Raw genomic sequence first — 19,851 nt, 5'->3', positions numbered from 1 at the left:
TTGTTGTATGGAAATAGTTGTACTTACCCAAAATAATACCTCCAAGGACTGCAAAAGGTGCTACACAACTGGCAGACAGTAAATAGGGAAATGCCATGTTGCCTGAGAATGTGCCTAGTTGTCCAAACATTATATTTAGGCTCATAGCCATGTTTCTGAAATGTCATAATATTAAAACATGTAGGACTACAAAACAAATAACACTAATAACTTTGAGGTTACATCTGTATGTGAAACATAAAACATTTATGAAAATTCAGAATCAAAATTTAAACTGTGTGGTACGCGAATTATTATGTATTTAAGATTTTTACCTTTTTCTGATACAGTGTAAAAATCAAGTTGCATTATTATTGCATTTGCAACAGTAAAAATGTCTGCAACACATTTCTTAAAATGAAACAATGTAGTGACCAGTGATATCTGCAAGCCTTAATTCCACTGACAATACTGACATCCTCTTGATTGAAGATAGAAAAAAAGAAACAGTGTAGACACAAAAAAGGTTAATACATAGTTAATTTACAGCCCCTTGATTGGGAAAAAGCATCAAATTAAGACAGAGTAACAAATGGGAATTGACTGGTTGAATAATACTGTATAATGTATCATGTATACACAGTAAGAGAAGGAGCTTGTATTTGTGTAGCATCACATTCAGTCAATTAGTCAGTGAGACATAAGCATAAAAATTAGGAAATTATTAATTTACTGAACACCTCATCTGTTAAGTGCTCTGTGTCTCATTCTGCCTGACTATGTATCAGATGGTGAAAATCTTCTGACCAGGAGGAAGGAGGTTCAGTAGAATGTGAAATGGACAAAGGTATGCATACATGATCATGTACTTCCGTACTTTATTAAGTATCATGTTGTATGTTGCAGTTTTTATAATAATTCTTTATGAACAACATTCTTTACCAATTTAAATAATTGATTACCTTGTTTCATTGCAACTCATTACTTATGTTCATTGCAATGTAAATATTTCCTGCGATGGGACTACAATGCCACCTGCATTGTTGATTAGTTCTCTGTGGCACTAAATGTGGGACAGAGTTTTTAATAACCATTTCAAACCAAAATTTACTCCTTTCTAAGCTGTTTAATATCCTTGTTAAAACATATAATATAATCAGTCCCTTATTCCTACCCACACAATCATTCCCACTACAAAATATGCTCCTCTATATCCTACAATATAAAACATTAATCAACATGTAAAACCATGCATGCTTTTAATGCATGGTGTTCCACGTAGGAAAGGCTCCATCAAACTGGCTGAGCACATCAATGGCCACAGATAAACAGATTGTCTCGGGGCAACCAAAGACTTGCTGTATCATGAGATGGACACACACTGTCTGCTATACCACATGAGCAACCTGCATACTTGGATCCTTGCATCTGATACATGTTTGCCTGAACTCCGAAGATAAGGAACTGCTCTCCAATGTATCTTCACACCCTGCCTCCCTCCTGGATTTAACATCTGTTAAACAGCACTCTCTCTTTCATTGTCATTATATATTTCATTTATTTACTCAATTACTTGCTTTTTAGTTCCATTCCCTCAAAACCCATGCACCACTAACCAACCTTTGTCACTCTTCTTTGTTTCTTCTGTGTCTCATTTTCAGTTTTTAATTGCACTTTTCATTTCTCTTACTCTAGTCATCTTTTTTTCTCAGTCTGTTTTTCTGGTATCTCTAGATTGAAGACAATACACTGCTCACCAATGTACTATCTTATTTCCTATTCTCTCTGACGCCTATCTCTTTATCATTCCTTGCCCTTGTTCTGATAACAGATGTGTCCCTCTCAGCCCGGGGTAAAGTGAAAGATAAACTATACATGAGTCTCTCTCATCCTAGAGTGATGTGTAAAGATAAACTACATTAGTGTTGCAACTGTAGTTATCAAGTTTACTTGGTTCATTCATGACAGTCCTGTCTTGATGGCATTTAACAACCAACAGTGGGGGTGGTGGTCATAGCAAGAGATGAAAGGCAACACATAGCTCTGAAAAGCTTGGAGAAATTTCAATCAAACTTTGAACTATCTTCTTGGAAATAATGCTATTGGGGGGGGGGGGGGGGGGGGGGTTACAACACCCCAGCCCTGCTAGTTGTAAGGGTGGGGATGGATAGGAGGCAACTGTAGAAATAACCAATAAGAGTACCGAATGAATAGTTTTTGGTTTTCTATGCTGACTGGTGACAGTGCCACTGATATTTCACCTCCAGAACTTTGACAAGAGTTGGAAAGGGATGTCTTCTTAGTGACAGATCTGAGCACTGTTCAGTCCTAGGGGTGTTGGGAATGGACTCAGAATATTAAAGGGATGATGTGAAAAAAACACAATCTGTATACTGCATTTATTGCTATCAAAAACCATGTAAATAAACTAAAAGTCTTCAGTGGAATAACAACAATATGGAAAGGACAGATTACTAATCACCACATAGAGGCGGCATAAAGTTGGAGACAGTTACAATGAAAAATACTGCTAAAATATTAAGCTTTCTTCAGGGTACATACGCAGACAAGAAAAAAGAATTTCCAGATTTTCCAAGGATCTCCCAGTTAAACACACACTCTTTCCTCACATGAAAATACACTTATTCTAAGGTGAAAATACAATTTTTCCATGATAAGCAACAGTGTAGTTTCCCTCAGAGCAGTAAAAACATCAATCCGTTGAATGGTAAAAGTTTTATACACCAGTGCAGAACTTCCCGGCACTTTAGAAAATGGAGCTCGGCAGGAGGGGGGGATGCATTTTGGATAGATCTTTGATGTGAAGCAACATGTATGCTGCATATTTTCATATTAAGATATGCTGCATATTTTCGTATTAAGAAAGTATAAATTCAAATTCCACCAAACAAAGCACATAAATATCCAAAGCATTGAAATAGAGATTGCAATGTGCTTTTGTAAGCCAATCACAGCTGATGTCACATGATCTTGCCAGCCAATGACAGCAGATATTAAGAGCATATTCATGTGATGTAGTCAGCCAATAGCAGTATCACTTAAGTACCATGATCATACAAAAAGGAAAAGTTAATGATTTAAATTAATGTACTTAGTGTACTTACAAGAAAAGCTAAGCTTTCACATATAATACTGGTCTTTTTTAGCGTTTGTTACACGTTAAGATACATCACACAAATGTGCCAGTAAAATTTTAAACAGTGACATTAATGTCTAGTTTTCTAGGCTCAAAATTATTCCAAGTAGTTGGTACTCAAATTGTTAAATTTTAAATGAGATTCAAATGCTCTGTGATTTAAGAAATTCATTGCACATTCTGACACGTAACATAATCAATCTTACGTAAAAGGAAATTTCCTTTGAAAATAACGCTTTTCAAAGAACCATTCGCAATATTTTCCTGTGATCTCTATGACATGGGTTCCTTTCAGCAGGTGCCAGAGTTCGTCAGAAAACAGGTGTTATTGTGCGTGGGCAGCTGTGTTGATGCAGGAACCCCATATGTTTACACACACATAGCATTAAGAGTTTTTACATGACATCATAAAAGAAATAGGACATCAGAGGATACTCCAAGATCATAGGAATTTTCTAAACCATACTAATATGCATAATGTGGCTTAAACGACACATTCGTACATCCAGATTTACAATGAAATAGGCCCCAACCTAATAGGCTTTTCAATGTGCTTTTTGGGATGCAAATTTTCTTGTAGTACCAACACTGTATCATCTCATGTTTTGTTCTTTATTATGGCAAAATGCCATACATGCCAGAAGAAAATGTACCCTTGAAATTCAGTGAACAGTTGAAACTAGCCAATATTGTGGAATGGTACATTTCGTTTCTTATAAGCTGACTGCATCTGTGGAAAAGATTAATAAAAGCCACATTTATTTAGCAAACCAACAAAAATAACTTTGTTGTTGCACAAGGTGATTAATGCTTGACTGCCAAATATTTGGAAATAAAATAAAATCAGAAAACTTAAACTAATATTTTAGCCTTCCATAATTATGTGAATGTATTTTAATTTACTTTATCACTCCAGGCGACAGAAGTCCATTTTGTTTTCATTTGATGTGTGAACTGTAAGTGAAGGGAGAGCAGTAAAATCACTAAATGTAAACACAGGTCACTATCCCCTCCCCACTACAACTCAGACTGCTCTGCGCATGCACGAATCTGACAGCTTAGACACACCAGAAAATTTTTTCTGGCTAGCATGACTGCTTCTTGCTACTCTTGCAGCCACTCTTCAAGTAGCCTCAAGCGGAAGGTACTGCTCGTATGCAACTCAACTGTGCATGTGCAGGAGCCCACTGGCAACTGTTGAAAATGAACTTAATGTACACACTTATGACATCATATTCAATGGAAGTAGTTTGCTGTTATGAAAAATTCTACTGTCTTCATCCTAAAGCCTTTGACACATTTTGCTTTAGGCAAGCACTTGTGTGTGCACTGTGTGTTGTAAATGATGCATTTCCTTTGCAACTTAAATTTTATTTTGTTTTTATTCTGCTGTTTACGTTTTATTTCTGCAGTATTATTCAGCAATAGTGGGATACAGTAAAATTCATTGTTAGCCTAGCAGTTGTTATAAGTCAAAATTACAAAAATTTAACTCAAGACTAAAGCAACGAAAAATTCTTGGAATTCTAAAAAATTCCTGTTTTTTTCCTCTGTTTTTCCCCAGATAAAAAAATTCCCAGGTTTTTCCTGGATTTCCCAGTTGTCCGAGAGTGCATATACCCTGTTTTTTTCCTAAATAGAAAACACACATTCGTACAAGCAAATCCCGCACATGCCCACTGTCTCTGGGTGCTCGAGCCCAACAGCAATTGCATGACATGAGATGGCTGGTTGAAGAAAGGAGGCGGCACAGGACACAAGTGTGTGTGTGTGTGTGTGTGTGTGTGTGTGTGTGTGTGTAGCTTACAGGTGCTCAACACCAAAGTTATCAGTGCCCTTACAACTACGGAAAAAAAAAGGTGGAGTAAATGACTACTAAAATTGTTGTCACAGAATGAGGAGGAAACCTGTAAAATGACACTCACTCACTCACTCACTCCCAACTTACTTGTGTTGATTCACACAACCAGTATCTCACGCACCTTAAGACAAGACAAAGTGTGAAAGGTGCTATATGTGGGATCAAAACAGTAGTAAAACCACAGAAGAGCTGAAGGAAAGGCACAGGGAAATGTGACTGGCTGATCATTTACAGAAGAAATTTGGTGAGCCAGTAAATGTGTTAACACATTAAGAATGTTACCCTAAAATTTTTGGAAACAACTTGAACAAATTGCAGAACCTTAAAACTCTCGCCACATTCATATGAACATCACTTAAAATAGTGGGCACATCTGTTGGAAAATCTGCTGCTGCCCACAGGATGCAAAATAAAACACAGCCTAGTAAAATGAGGCACACAGAGATCAACACATCTCAAGCACCACACAGAGCTTCTTATCTGTCACTTCCAGCCATGACCGCAGCTTGTGGTCTAGTGGCTAGCATTGCTGCCTATGGATCATGGGGTCCCGGGTTCGATTCCCAGTTGGGTTGGGGATTTTCTCTGCCTGGGAACTGGGTGCTTGTGTTGTCCTCATCATTTCAACATTGTCATCGTTCATGACAGTTGCTAGATTGGACTGAGTTAAACATTGGACTGTGTAAAAACTTAGACTTTGTACGGGTGCTGATGACTGCGCAGTTGAGCACCTCACAAACCAATCATCATCCTCATCCTCACTTCCAGCCACTACTCTTCCCACCGACACATGACTCTGTACCTCAACAGGGAGACAACGACATGCAGGGGGGATGACACACTGAACCAACTGAGGAACATGACACATCTCCTTGGCTGCTACATCAGCCCTTTCACTCCCTGTAATACCCATGTGCCCTGGCACCCAGCAGAAGGACACCTTGTTCCTCAGCCTTTGTAGCTAGAGGATTGCATCCTGGATATCCTATACTACTTTATCAGGTGGATACAAGCATTGCGGAGACTGAAGGGCATTCAGGGAGTCGAAGTAGATGAAGAATGTAGCAGGCACAACACATCTCATCTGCTCCAGCGCCCTCAACACTGCCGATATAGTTCAGTATCATATATAGTGAACTACAGTGGCAATTGAATTTTGAGGACATGATTTGTGAAAACAACATAGCAACCAATGGAGTCCCCCATTTAGACCAGTTGGTGAATACAACTACATACACAGGGCGCTCATTTAAAATGTTAGAAAATAGGTTACTAAAAACAGAAGTCGGAATGCAATCTTTCCTGTGCTGCATTAAATCTAAAATTATTCTGGGCCTCTGCAGTAACTAGGGTTGCAGTTGGTTAAAACCTTAGATTTGAGCCCATAAGTGCTCCACACCAAAGGGCTCCATCACACACACTTCACACGGATCCCAAATGGCCTCATTGCCTGCAGACAATAGGTAAAGCGAAATTCCACACTGAGACGAGCAATGTACGGTATGCTGTGGAATTGGGCATACTGGTAGTGAGGAACTGATGGACCTGATCCACCATGAGTAGCTGCCACCAGATGGTAGATGGCAGTTTCTCAGCCTCAGCACAGAGACTGGGTAGGGGGCTGGTCCTGCAAGCTCTCATGGCCAGCCTGATCCCTTCATGGTGCATAGCATCAATGATCTTCAGGTATGAAGGCCTCACTGACCTGTACACTGTGAACCCATAGTCCAGCTGTGTTCGCACATAAGCCTGGTAAAATGGAAGCAGGTGCATCCTGTCTGCTCCCCAAGACCTGTGGTTAAGACACTTCAAACTGTTCAGTGCCTCCTGGGACCTTGCCTTCAGGTGCTTAAGGTGTGATAACCATGACAGTTTGGAGTAAGAAACGAGGCCCAAAAATGACACAGAGTCTTCAAAGGGAGAATGGTGTTCCATATACGCAATACAGTTAAATTAAAAATATCACAAGTGCAATTACAATGAACACCCACACACAATTCTCTACAGAAAATCTAAAACCAGTCTTTTCAGCCCACTCCTCCAGCCTCTTTACTGTGAGTTGCAACTGATGAGTTGCTGTTGCAGTAATGGAGGAGGTACAGAAAAATGCAAAGCATCCAACAATAAGGAGCACTATACTGGATTCCTTACTGTAAACGTCATACTGTTTATGGCTATGGAAAGAGAGTAGTACTTAAAACACTGCCCCGAGGAACACCATTCTCCTGCTTGGAAACTCTTGACAGTGCATGACCAACTTGGTACTGAAGAAAGTGCTTTGATAAAAAGGACCCAATGAAAATGGGGGAAATGGCCATGGGAGCTCGATTGGTGGAGCTGCCTTGGAATATCGTGTCACCAAGCAGTAGTGTACACCTTACTGACATTAAAAAATATACTTACACAATGCTGTTTATATATGAAAGCTTGCTGAAAGCCACCTCTAGCAGGGCAGGTTGTCGACAGTGGATCGAAATCTCCTGAATCCACACTGGGAGCAACTTAGGAGCTGCCTGGTCTCTAACATCCAGAGCAGACGATGGTTAACAATTCACTCCAAGGTCTTTCCCACACAGCTCATTAAGGTGACACTCCAGTAACTACTGGGACACATTCAGTCTTTTTCCAGTTTGATAAGAGTTATCAAAATCGCCTCCTCCACGAGCTTGGAAAATTGCCTTCCTCTCATATCAAAATTGAAATATCTTAGGAGAACTTCCTTTGACACTGGTTTCAAGTTCCACAGCATATTGTATCAGAGTTGGTCATGACCAGGTGCAGAACCACGAGCCACAGACAGTGCCAAATCCAGCTGCCATATGGAGACTGGGCAGTTGTAGGATACCGAACTGTTAGACCTGAAGTCCAACTCATCCCTCTCCACAGTGACACTGGCAGTGGCAGTTGTCAGTGCAAAATGCTCTCCCATTGCCTGTCCTATGTTTCCAGGTGTTGTTTGGAGACACACATGATTAAATAACACTTCTACAGGTAACCAACTTCCTTTACTGGAAATCCTCCTGATGGCTTCCTGTATTCTAGGATGACAAGTGGAATGGCTGAGAGAGTCCAGGAACACTTGCCATGACCTTTTATTGCTCTCCTTAATGATGTGTCAGAGCTTTGCCCTTCCTAATCGATGGCTGTGATGTTTTCCACCATTGGGCAGCTCTTAAACTGCTGCACACCTGACTGAATGACAGAACGGCACTCATCAGTCCACCAAGGAACAGGTCACCTCCCAGTAGTATGACGAGAGAACTTTGGGGTGGGGACATCAGCAGCATGATAGATTACTCACTGATGTGGTCCATCCACTCCTGGATGCTGTTGAGGCACTCAGACACAGTCGGCTTGTCAAACGCCATCCAGTTGGCTCTTTTGATCATCCATAATGGTTGTGTTCTTTCAGGGAGATCTCCATCCAGGAAATGAATACAGAAAGGGAAATGGTCACTGGAATGAAGGTTGTCAGTGACTTCCCACTTAACGGAGACACTGAGGTCCGGAGAGCAAAGAGAGAGGACGATGGCTGAGGATAGCCCAGTAGCAGCACAAAAATGAGTGGGAGTGCTTGGATCAAGGATGCACAGCTTGAGAGTCATCACGAGACACTCCAAATCTCGATCGCAAGGGCAAGTAGAGCTCGAACCTTACAATATATGTTGGGAATTGAAGTCTCCCAGTAGGAGAACTGTTAGAGCCACAGTCATTCACATCATTTGGAGGTAAATATAGTGAACAAACTGTGATCCTCCGACATACATGAAATGAAACCGTTTGGAGTTCAATAGCTAGGGTTAGAGCAGAGGAGCAGTAAACATTGTTGACAAACAAAGTGACCCACCCTTTGCCCTTTCCCATCAGATCATCCTTGCAATAGAGTGTATAGCCCTGTTGCTTTAAAATGCATTTCCTGCAAACACAAGCACAGGGGCTGTGCCAGTGCTAGGAGTTTCAGTTCCTCCACATGTATCTTGAGTCTTTTAATTTAGGATAGGAACCATCTGTCATGGGGGTAGCACTTTCATCCTGACCTTCTGCCAGGGAGGGGAGCCCGGAATGGATAGGGTCTCAGTCTTGGGGAGCAAAGATTGCATCCGTCTGACATCAAGGTCCGTCGCGTCTGAAGAATGGAGACAGTTGCCAGAGAAGATGACATTGAGACTGTCAGACTGTTTACTTCCTGACACCATCAGTTGTGGATGATTTGCCTTTGATCTTTTGCCCTGGGTAGGCTATGGAGCCACAACTGAGGCTGTGGTAGTGGCAGCAATGGACAGCATACAAGACTGAATCTTTGGAGGGGCACGGAGCTCGGCAACAGTGGCCTTTTCTGAGATTCTGGGGGGAGGTACAGATGTCAAAATAACTGCAGCAGCACAAGTGTGTTGACAAACTCAGGTACTAACACTGACACAAACAACTTCTATTTGTGTAGCAGTATCAGCTTTCTGCAACAGTTGTTTAAGAACCGAAGCAAAGGAGGTAGCACCGGCCGAGATGTCCACATAGCGGGCATTGCTGTTGCTGCTAACTAGCTACACAGTTCACCTACCACTGTGCCACCCCACATTTGCCACTGTGCCACCCCACATTTGCCACTGGCCAGCCCCCCGCTGCCGTCTCCATGGGGGTCCTGGCCTCAATGCCCAGGGTGCATACTTTCTCCTCCATGCAGCCAGCCAGTTTTCAGTTGCCTCACATGTCGCTGCTATGCGAGTACTCAGCCACTGCCCTGGCCCCCTCTCTCATTGCCACCGCTTCTGTGTGTCATGACGAAATGACTGTACTGTGAGTGTTGGTATGTACTGAGGCACTTGCATTGATTTGTTCAGAGAATGTAGAAATCAGTAAATTATAGTACACAGCTAAATTTTGCATCTTACACAGTTATTACCTGTTTTTTTGGATGTGTCTTGTCCTGGGATGATTTGAACTTTAAATTTTTGTGAGTCTAATTACTATTAATTTCTTATATTTGTTTTAACCTCTTTTGTCCTCAAAGTTGTGATGAGAAGTTTCTTAAGTGTATCTTTGAGAGTTTTCAGTTAATCTCCAGGGATTTGCAGCTTGCACAATGTGTTTGGCAACCAAAGAGTCTCCCAGCCTTTCATGACATTTTCTTCCATTTCCTTTTTGTGTCATGATCCATTCTATTTTCTTTCATTTTTCCTATAAGCATAATTTCTGTGCCCTCTATGAAAGTATGTTTCTACTCTTTGTTGCACAGATGTGAGTGCTTTTAAGGGCTATGTAACCCCCTATGCCTCCAAATCATGTCTGCATGGTTTCTGAAATCGTTGGTGCACTAAATCTTTTTATCTTGGTGGGAGGTTTTTTTTTATTGCAAGACCAGGCACAGATGCGAAATCAGCATCTAGGCCTTGTAATAAAAATGACAAACCATAGAGTCTGATGATCCTGGTATTGTCTATCAGTTTACTATAGGTACTAAGCAAGCGCATACACAGTTGTAATTGCACAATTAGCACTTGTGTTGCCGAAACCAATAGGATGCTGTTTGGCATGCCAGATTGTGGAATGAAAGGAATGAACTTTTTCTGCCTTCTCTTTCTCATCTCTTTACATTCTCTTTTCTGACCTTTTATTCTTTTTCAGTCCATGACTTCTGTTTTTTGTAAGTGTTAGTTGCTTAACTGGTTAACTCAATGAAAGACTCTGAGATGTATTAAGTTATGTATGGTAATAAAGAGTTATAATGAATGATGAAAGAGAATTGATCTGTTGTACCCTGAAAGTTGTTAATTGAGGGTATGACGACTTCCAGCTGTTAACCCCCAGAGGGCAGCGAAGTTTTGTTGATATAGTGTGGTGTAAGACACTGTTTTACTGAGACTATTTGTGAGCAGGCAAGAGGTCCTGTCATTCATATGGCTAAAGGTAATTATGTGCAGGCAATAGTTCGTGTGTCAGTTGTTTTAAGTGATGTTACTTCTGTTGTACAGATACTGTTTTGTTTTGGAAGCTGAGGAGGACACAATGAATGCTAATTAAGTTGCTAATTGTATGAGACAAGATGATTCAGTGATGTTAAATGGTCTATTTTATGCTGCTGCCCCAGAGGTTGCCTCAGAACAGTTAATCATGATTCATTTTACCATGCAGCAAGTTTCCAGTTGAGACAGTGTTTTTGGACTCATTTAAATTGCAGGCTATGTTACCAGTGAACACTTAAGCAGAGACCACATGGTGGTCACGCCATAGGGTGGTGGGGTTTCGGGTTACGCTGGATAGGTCAGGAGTCCACTACACGCAACAAGCGGCTACACGGGTAGCAGGGGTTGTGTGGCGTGGGCTGGGCGGTTTTTTAGGTTAGATGGCCTCGGGCAAGTACAGAAAGGGCAACAGCCTCAACGGGTGCGGGGCAAAGTCAGAACATGCGGGGACCAAGCAGCAATCGGTATTGTAGTTGTAAACTGTCGAAGCTGCGTTGGTAAAGTACCGGAACTTCAAGCGCTGATAGAAAGCACTGAAGCTGAAATCGTTATAGGTACAGAAAGCTGGCTGAAGCCAGAGATAAATTCTGCCGAAATTTTTACAAAGGTACAGACGGTGTTTAGAAAGGATAGATTGCATGCAGCCGGTGGTGGAGTGTTCGTCGCTGTTAGTAGTAGTTTATCCTGTAGTGAAGTAGAAGTGGATAGTTCCTGTGAATTATTATGGGTGGAGGTTACACTCAACAACCGAGCTAGGTTAATAATTGGCTCCTTTTACCGACCCCCCGACTCAGCAGCATTAGTGGCAGAACAACTGAGAGAAAATTTGGAATACATTTCACATAAATTTTCTCAGCATGTTATAGTCTTAGGTGGAGATTTCAATTTACCAGATATAGACTGGGACACTCAGATGTTTAGGACGGGTGGTAGGGACAGAGCATCGAGTGACATTATACTGAGTGCACTATCCGAAAATTACCTCGAGCAATTAAACAGAGAACCGACTCGTGGAGATAACATCTTGGACCTACTGGTAACAAACAGACCCGAACTTTTCGACTCTGTAAGTGCAGAACAGGGAATCAGTGATCATAAGGCCGTTGCAGCATCCCTGAATTTGGAAGTTAATAGGAATATAAAAAAAGGGCGGAAGGTTTATCTGTTTAGCAAGAGTAATAGAAGGCAGATTTCAGACTACCTAACAGATCAAAACAAAAATTTCTGTTCCGACACTGACAATGTTGAGTGTTTATGGAAAAAGTTCAAGGCAATCGTAAAATGCGTTTTAGACAGGTACGTGCCGAGTAAAACTGTGAGGGACGGGAAAAACCCAGCGTGGTACAACAACAAAGTTAGGAAACTACTGCGAAAGCAAAGAGAGCTTCACTGCAAGTTTAAACGCAGCCAAAACCTCTCAGACAAACAGAAGCTAAACGATGTCAAAGTTAGCGTAAGGAGGGCTATGCGTGAAGCGTTCGGTGAATTCGAAAGTAAAATTCTATGTACCGACTTGACAGAAAATCCTAGGAAGTTCTGGTCTTACGTTAAATCAGTAAGTGGCTCGAAACAGCATATCCAGACACTCCGGGATGATGATGGCATTGAAACAGAGGATGACAAGCGTAAAGCTGAAATACTAAACACCTTTTTCCAAAGCTGTTTCACAGAGGAAGACCGCACTGCAGTTCCTTCTCTAAATCCTCGCACAAACGAAAAAATGGCTGACATCGAAATAAGTGTCCAAGGAATAGAAAAGCAACTGGAATCACTCAACAGAGGAAAGTCCACTGGATCTGACGGGATACCAATTCGATTCTACACAGAGTACGCGAAAGAACTTGCCCCCCTTTTAACAGCCGTGTACCGCAAGTCTCTAGAGGAACGGAAGGTTCCAAATGATTGGAAAAGAGCACAGGTAGTCCCAGTCTTCAAGAAGGGTCGTCGAGCAGATGCGCAAAACTATAGACCTATATCTCTGACGTCGATCTGTTGTAGAATTTTAGAACATGTTTTTTGCTCGAATATCATGTCGTTTTTGGAAACTCAGAATCTACTATGTAGGAATCAACATGGATTCCGGAAACAGCGATCGTGTGAGACCCAACTCGCTTTATTTGTTCATGAGACCCAGAAAATATTAGATACAGGCTCCCAGGTAGATGCTATTTTTCTTGACTTCCGGAAGGCGTTCGATACAGTTCCGCACTGTCGCCTGATAAACAAAGTAAGAGCCTACGGAATATCAGACCAGCTGTGTGGCTGGATTGAAGAGTTTTTAGCAAACAGAACGCAGCATGTTGTTATCAACGGAGAGACGTCTACAGACGTTAAAGTAACCTCTGGTGTGCCACAGGGGAGTGTTATGGGACCATTGCTTTTCACAATATATATAAATGACCTAGTAGATAGTGTCGGAAGTTCCATGCGGCTTTTCGCGGATGATGCTGTAGTATACAGAGAAGTTGCAGCATTAGAAAATTGTAGCGAAAAGCAGGAAGATCTGCAGCGGATAGGCACTTGGTGCAGGGAGTGGCAACTGACCCTTAACATAGACAAATGTAATGTATTGCCAATACATAGAAAGAAGGATCCTTTATTGTATGATTATATGATAGCGGAACAAACACTGGTAGCAGTTACTTCTGTAAAATATCTGGGAGTATGCGTGCGGAACGATTTGAAGTGGAATGATCATATAAAATTAATTGTTGGTAAGGCGGGTACCAGGTTGAGATTCATTGGGAGAGTCCTTAGAAAATGTAGTCCATCAACAAAGGAGGTGGCTTACAAAACACTCGTTCGACCTATACTTGAGTATTGCTCATCAGTGTGGGATCCGTACCAGATCGGGTTGACGGAGGAGATAGAGAAGATTCAAAGAAGAGCGGCGCGTTTCATCACAGGGTTATTTGGTAACCGTGATAGCGTTACGGAGATGTTTAACAAACTCAAGTGGCAGACTCTGCAAGAGAGGTGCTCTGCATCGCGGTGTAGCTTGCTCGCCAGGTTTCGAGAGGGTGCGTTTCTGGATGAGGTATCGAATATATTGCTTCCCCCTACTTATACCTCCCGAGGAGATCACGAATGTAAAATTAGAGAGATTAGAGTGCGCACAGAGGCTTTCAGACAGTCGTTCTTCCCGCAAACCATACGCGACTGGAACAGGAAAGGGAGGTAATGACAGTGGCACTTAAAGTGCCCTCCGCCGCACACCGTTGGGTGGCTTGCGGAGTATAAATGTAGATGTAGATGTAGATGTAGATGCAAACACGTGAATTGGTGCTGCTGTTGCCTTGCAATGAACCAGCCATGCCCCACACGCAACCATTTTTCTCCCTCTTCTTCACCTGCTCTGCCATAATTAAGTCTAGTTTTCATATTTTTATATGCTTTATAAGTCATTTACTGCATTGGTTTTGAGTGACAATGTACTGAGAGTATTATATGGAGTATAAATATTAAGTTGTTGTAAGTAACAGTCAATATTTTGAGTGATAAGGATGACCCAGGTGCATGCCTATTTGTATTATACGGAAAGTTCAGGTAGTTTGAAGATTTTGAGGTATTTAAAGTACCCTTTCCCAACTACTGTATAGGTCTTAGTCATGTGACGAATTAAGCTATTTGCATTATCCAGCTCTGTTCTAGAGTTTCAGAGTTGTACTGTATTTCACTTGCAGATCTCTTTTACTGACAAAGTTTTGTGTTGTCTTTCGAAAGAATGCATTAAGTTTACCATACTAAAGTTTTTCAACAATGCTACTTTTTACAAGCCTACACCTTTGAATGTTTTGTTTCGTAGTCAAACATAGAATGTGGAGGCCCTCTTTGCGGTGTCTATACTGTCTGTCTTTTATTGTTCAATAGATTGTTATGCTTTGAATCTTCATCTGAGTTTTGCAACTAATGTTCCACAGCTTTTCATATGAGCTAAGTCCATTTTTGGGTCTTTCAAGGCGCCACTCACAGCGGTAAAAAATAATAAGAGCTTTTTTAGTTCTCATGTCTGCCGAACTGACTGTTTCCCTTCAGCTCTCTTTACAAAACTTTCCCGACCTGTCTTCAGTGAAATTAACATTTACTTTTTTCTTACCTACATGTTTATACTGCCTATTAAGTCCTGCAGAATTTTATCACACGCTCCGACCCTTACATATCAGAATTTTCGTCACCTTGAGGCGACTCTGTTGTAGTTTTTATGCAGACAACAAATCCCTAAAACGACTGGCCAGCATTTTCTGAATTTTGTGTTTGCTGAAATTCAACGCAGAGATGCACTCTTTCACCCTATTTCAGTTTTAAATTTAAAACAAGTACTGTACCAATGGTCTGAACTAACCCATGTTAACCCTTTTTTGTCATACACAAGTTACGATCCTTTCATGTACAAATTTGGTGTCGCTCTGTACTTGAAGTTTAGCCTGCTGTCAGAGAGCGTTGTCTTAATCAGTTTTTGCACATACTTAGTGTTATACTGCCAGTACACAACACCAGCCATGCTTCAAAAAACATTTTAAGATCATTTTAGTAAGCATATGTGCGCTGTGCCGAGTGCTGAAAGTGTCACCTCACCCTCACTCCTCTCGCCCTTCCCTCACCCTTGCACCTATCTCACTCTCTCCCCTCACGCAAAACGTGCATTATGCCGCAGATAATTACCCGCCACCCCTCCCCCCGTCCCCCTCCCCACCATCACCCTACGAGATGGTTCAAATGGCTCTAAGCACTATGGTACTTAACATCTGAGGTCATCGGTCCCCTAGACTTAGAACTACTTGAACCTAACTTACCTAAGGAAATCACACATATCCATGCCCAAGGCAGGATTCAAACTTGCGACCGTAGCAGCAGTGCAGTTCCGGACTGAAGCACCAAGAACCGCTCGGCCACAGTGGCCGGCACCCTACTAGAGAGAAGCACCACTAAAGTTTGGCTATATCACACAAGCATATCTCTCCTTACCCTCCGTGCAAACCTATGTGGCCTTCTCCCATCAGTCGCAAGTTTTTTTACAAATAGTGCTTGCACTTGTCACGCAGAAACACATTGTAGCTGTGAATCTTTTCATATTTAATGAACTGATTATAAACTCATTGTATTCTTTCCTTTCTTTTATGTGAAGTTTTATGAATAGGACAAGGATATTGTTAGGTGTTTTGTCACTGTGGATACACGTTTTAATTATCTTTTCTGGAGTTTTGCCTGTATTTTTTCGTGCCTATAACTTTGTTTTACAAGCTTATTTTATAACATGTGACAGTCTCCTGCAGGGTGTATACGTGGACAAGGGAAAAAAATTCCCGGATTTCCTGGTTAAAAATACACTTTTTCCCCAGGTGAAAATACACTTTTTCTGTGTTAAGTGACAGTATACTCTTCCTCGGCACTGTAAAACTCATCAATCTTTTGAATGTTTATGGTTTTATATACCAATGTAGAAGTTTCCGGCACTTCAGAAAACGAAACTCAGGGGGGAAAACACGTTTGATGTGCAGCAACATGTACGCTGCATATTTTCATATTACAAAGGTATAGATCTGAATTCCAACATCTGAAGTCATAGCTTATGTCGTGATCTCGCCAGCTGATGACAGCATAAGACACGTGATGCAGTCAGTCAATAGCAAGATCACTCTTAAGTGGCGCGAACATACAAATAAGGCCAGTTATTGGTTTAAATTAATATACATAGCGTCCACATAAGAAGATTAATAAGCTGGAAGAGAAGCTAAGCTTCCACATATAATGTTGATCTTTTTTGGACATGTTACACTTTAAGATACATCACACAAATGTGGCAGTAAATTTTTAACAGCGATGTAAATGTCTTCTGGGCTCGAAATTCTTCTAAATGGTCATCCTCAAAGAGTTGATTTTTAAATGAGAGTCAAACACTTTGTGATTTAAGAAATTCATCGTACACTGTCGCTCATAGTTCATCTTGCATAATCGGAAATTTACTTTGAATGTAATGCTTTTCAAACCACCAATCGCAACAATTTTCCCGCGACCTGTTAGAAATAGGTTCATTTCAGCAGTTGCCAGAGAGCGCCAGATAACAGGCATCACTGCGCTTGCGCAGCTACGATGTACTTAAAGAGCATCGGAATTTCGTGAACCATACTAAAATGCATAATTCGACTTAAAGTGCACATTCGTATGTCCAGATTCGGATGCATATTTTCTTGGAGTACCAGTACTGTATTATCTCATGTTTGACTCTTTATTATGGCATAATGCCATATGTGCACTTGAAATGCAGCGAACAGCTGAAACTAGCCAACAGTGTGAAATTAAACACTTTGTTTCAAATAAATTGACTGCATCAGCAGAAAAGATTTAATAAAAGCCAAATCTCTTTAGCAAATTGACAAAAATAACTTCATTGTTCTGCAAGGGGATTAATGCTCGACGGTCAGAAAGGTGGAAATAAAATCTGAAACTAATAACATATTTGCCTTCCGTAATTATGCGAAAGTATTTTAATTCAGGAGAGGGAAAGACGAAAGGATGTGGGTTTTAAGGGAGAGTGTAAGGAGTCATTCCAATCCCAGGAGCGGAAAGACTTATCTTAGGGGGAAAGAAGGACAGGTATACACTCGCGCGCGCACACACACACATATCCATCCGCACATACACAGACACAAGCAGACATTTGTAAAGGCAAAAGCAAAACTCTTTGCCTTTACAAATGTCTGCTTGTGTCTGTGCATGTGCGGATGGATGTGTGTGTGTGTGTGTGTGTGTGTGTGTGTGCTCGCGAGTGTATACCTGTCCTTTTTCCCCCTAAGGTAAGTCTTTCCGCTCCCGGGATTGGAATGACTCCTTGCCCTCTCCCTTAAAACCCCACATCCTTTCGTCTTTCCCTCTCCTTCCCTCTTTCCTGATGAAGCAACTGTTGGTTGCGAAAGCTTGAATTTTGTGTGTATGTTTGTGTTTGTTTGTGTGTCTATCAACCTGCCAGTGCTTTCGTTTGGTAAGTCACATCATCTTTTTTTTTTTTAGATATATAACAACATTCTTTCTTTTTCTTAGTGCTTGACCATTGTCATCAGGCCCCTTTCTTCTCTGTATTCATCACTTTCTACACTGTGCCTGCATTTTTCTTTCTCATATCTGCAAATAAATTCCAACAGTTCCAGGCACAGTAGATGCTCTTTACTCTACTGCTAATTAAAGCCACATTTGTCACAAGCACATCTTTCTTTAGTCTAGTAAACGGAAAGTGAGATGTTTTGCTATGCTTCATGGCAACATGTACCACTAAACTGGGAATGTCCACCAGATTCCTGCATGTCACAACACCTGTGCCATAATTCAAGGTGGTGTGCAGCTGTTTCAGTGGCATATTCCCTGAGGCACTGAGCTTTCTAGAGGTTCCTAAATTGTTGGGAAGTAGAACTTCCTACCAACAGTATCCCATTAGGCAGTCACTTAACTGATTTCAAAGTGATAGTAATGCTGTCTAAGCCTTTTTGAATACAGAAAGGAAAAACTTTTTGAAGGTGCTGTCTTCCTTTTCACTATTGAATCACTTTCTAATGTCCAGCATGCATTCCATTACTAGATCCAAAACTTTTGGAATTAGGTTCTGAAACAGGAGGACTGGTTACAAAAACTCTCTCGTTTGACTGGGTTTCAGTACCTACCAGCGGCCCACCTTTCCGCTGGGAGGAGAAGGCAATTTTGAGGGTTCTGTCTTGGTCCCACAAGGAGCTAGGGAAATAAAAGTCCACCTAGACAGAGCCCTTCGTGTGTAGGTTGTAATGGTCACCTGGTCGTAGATATTGCTAATTGCTATAATCGCACTATTACACTCCCATTTACGGAGCTTGTTAGCACTTGATGTTAGGTTGGCGCCATTAAAATGCATTGTGTTGTGGTAATCGCTGCTATTTGCTGGATCGCTGCTGTGTCTTGATGCTGATGCTGGCTCTAAATCTGGTTGTCTAGGGTTAAAAACATGAGGTCCTGTGTTGTTTATATGCTTTTGATGATAAAGAACGAGCGAAACCAACAAATATGTAAACTTCAAATATTTATTACTCTGGTGGCCATCTTAATTCCACTGTCCACCAAAGACCATGACATAACACCAAGTAGTACTTCCTTTACATGTTCTTTGCATTGTTTATCCACCTCAAACAATAACACACAAACACACTTTACCAAAGTGACATTCCGACTGCCTCCCAACCCTTCTTGTTGCTTGTATTTATAACATTGTCAAAGAAATACTAAAAAGAGATATAGTTTATAAGTCACATGTACATCTGTTATCATAATTTGTGCAGAAAAGTTATTAATTTGCATCGAGTGACATAATTTAACATGTTATTAAAATGACAGACAGATTTGTTGACTTGACAGAATAATTCTTTGTTACAAAAAGGCCGTTTTTTAGAAGTTTGTCAATTGACTTCTCTAATTTGCATAAATAAGTAAATAACATGAATTATTAAGAATTACATTGGTTTTCGTCTAAAATAGGATTGATTTCGTGAATACTGAGTGAAAACGCTCCTAGTGAACAAATAGGTTTCACTGGGTGATTTTTATTTAAGGAGATCCAAAATACCTAAGTTGTCCACTATTTTTCGTACTTCATATTAATTATTTAAGATGAACTCAGTGTTTTTACATGATGAAATTTGCTGTATCAGTGATCAAGTGATATTAACTTTTGTGTGGGTCAGTTATTCAGTATAATTTAATGGGTTGACTGTTTATGGAGACATGTTATGCAATCATTGTTAACATACACAATACCTTTGCTATAATCATAAATACTCATTAAACTGGTTGAATTTGGAGGGTATCGCATACTTCGGTACAGTAAAGCCTTTAATATGTTCCGTTACAAGGTACACCTTATAGAACTGTGTGCGGCA

The 19,851-nt window shown here is 40.9% G+C and overlaps 1 protein-coding gene across 2 annotated transcripts in view; it reads right to left on the bottom strand.

Annotated features, from left to right (window-relative positions):
- LOC126190907 (synaptic vesicle glycoprotein 2C-like) overlaps positions 1-19,851 on the bottom strand; it is a 477,766-nt gene that overhangs the window by 608 nt on the left and 457,307 nt on the right. For both annotated transcript variants that reach the window (XM_049931535.1, XM_049931536.1), the window contains exon 11: positions 28-155. In XM_049931535.1, coding sequence (XP_049787492.1) covers positions 28-155 — 128 coding nt within the window. The remainder of the gene's footprint in view (positions 1-27; positions 156-19,851) is intronic.

The sequence above is a fragment of the Schistocerca cancellata genome, chromosome 6 (assembly GCF_023864275.1).
Source record: "Schistocerca cancellata isolate TAMUIC-IGC-003103 chromosome 6, iqSchCanc2.1, whole genome shotgun sequence".
Taxonomy (NCBI): Eukaryota; Metazoa; Arthropoda; class Insecta; order Orthoptera; family Acrididae; genus Schistocerca; species Schistocerca cancellata.
The sequence above is the reverse complement of the archived record's forward strand: the minus strand, read 5'-3'. Positions and strand labels throughout refer to the sequence as shown.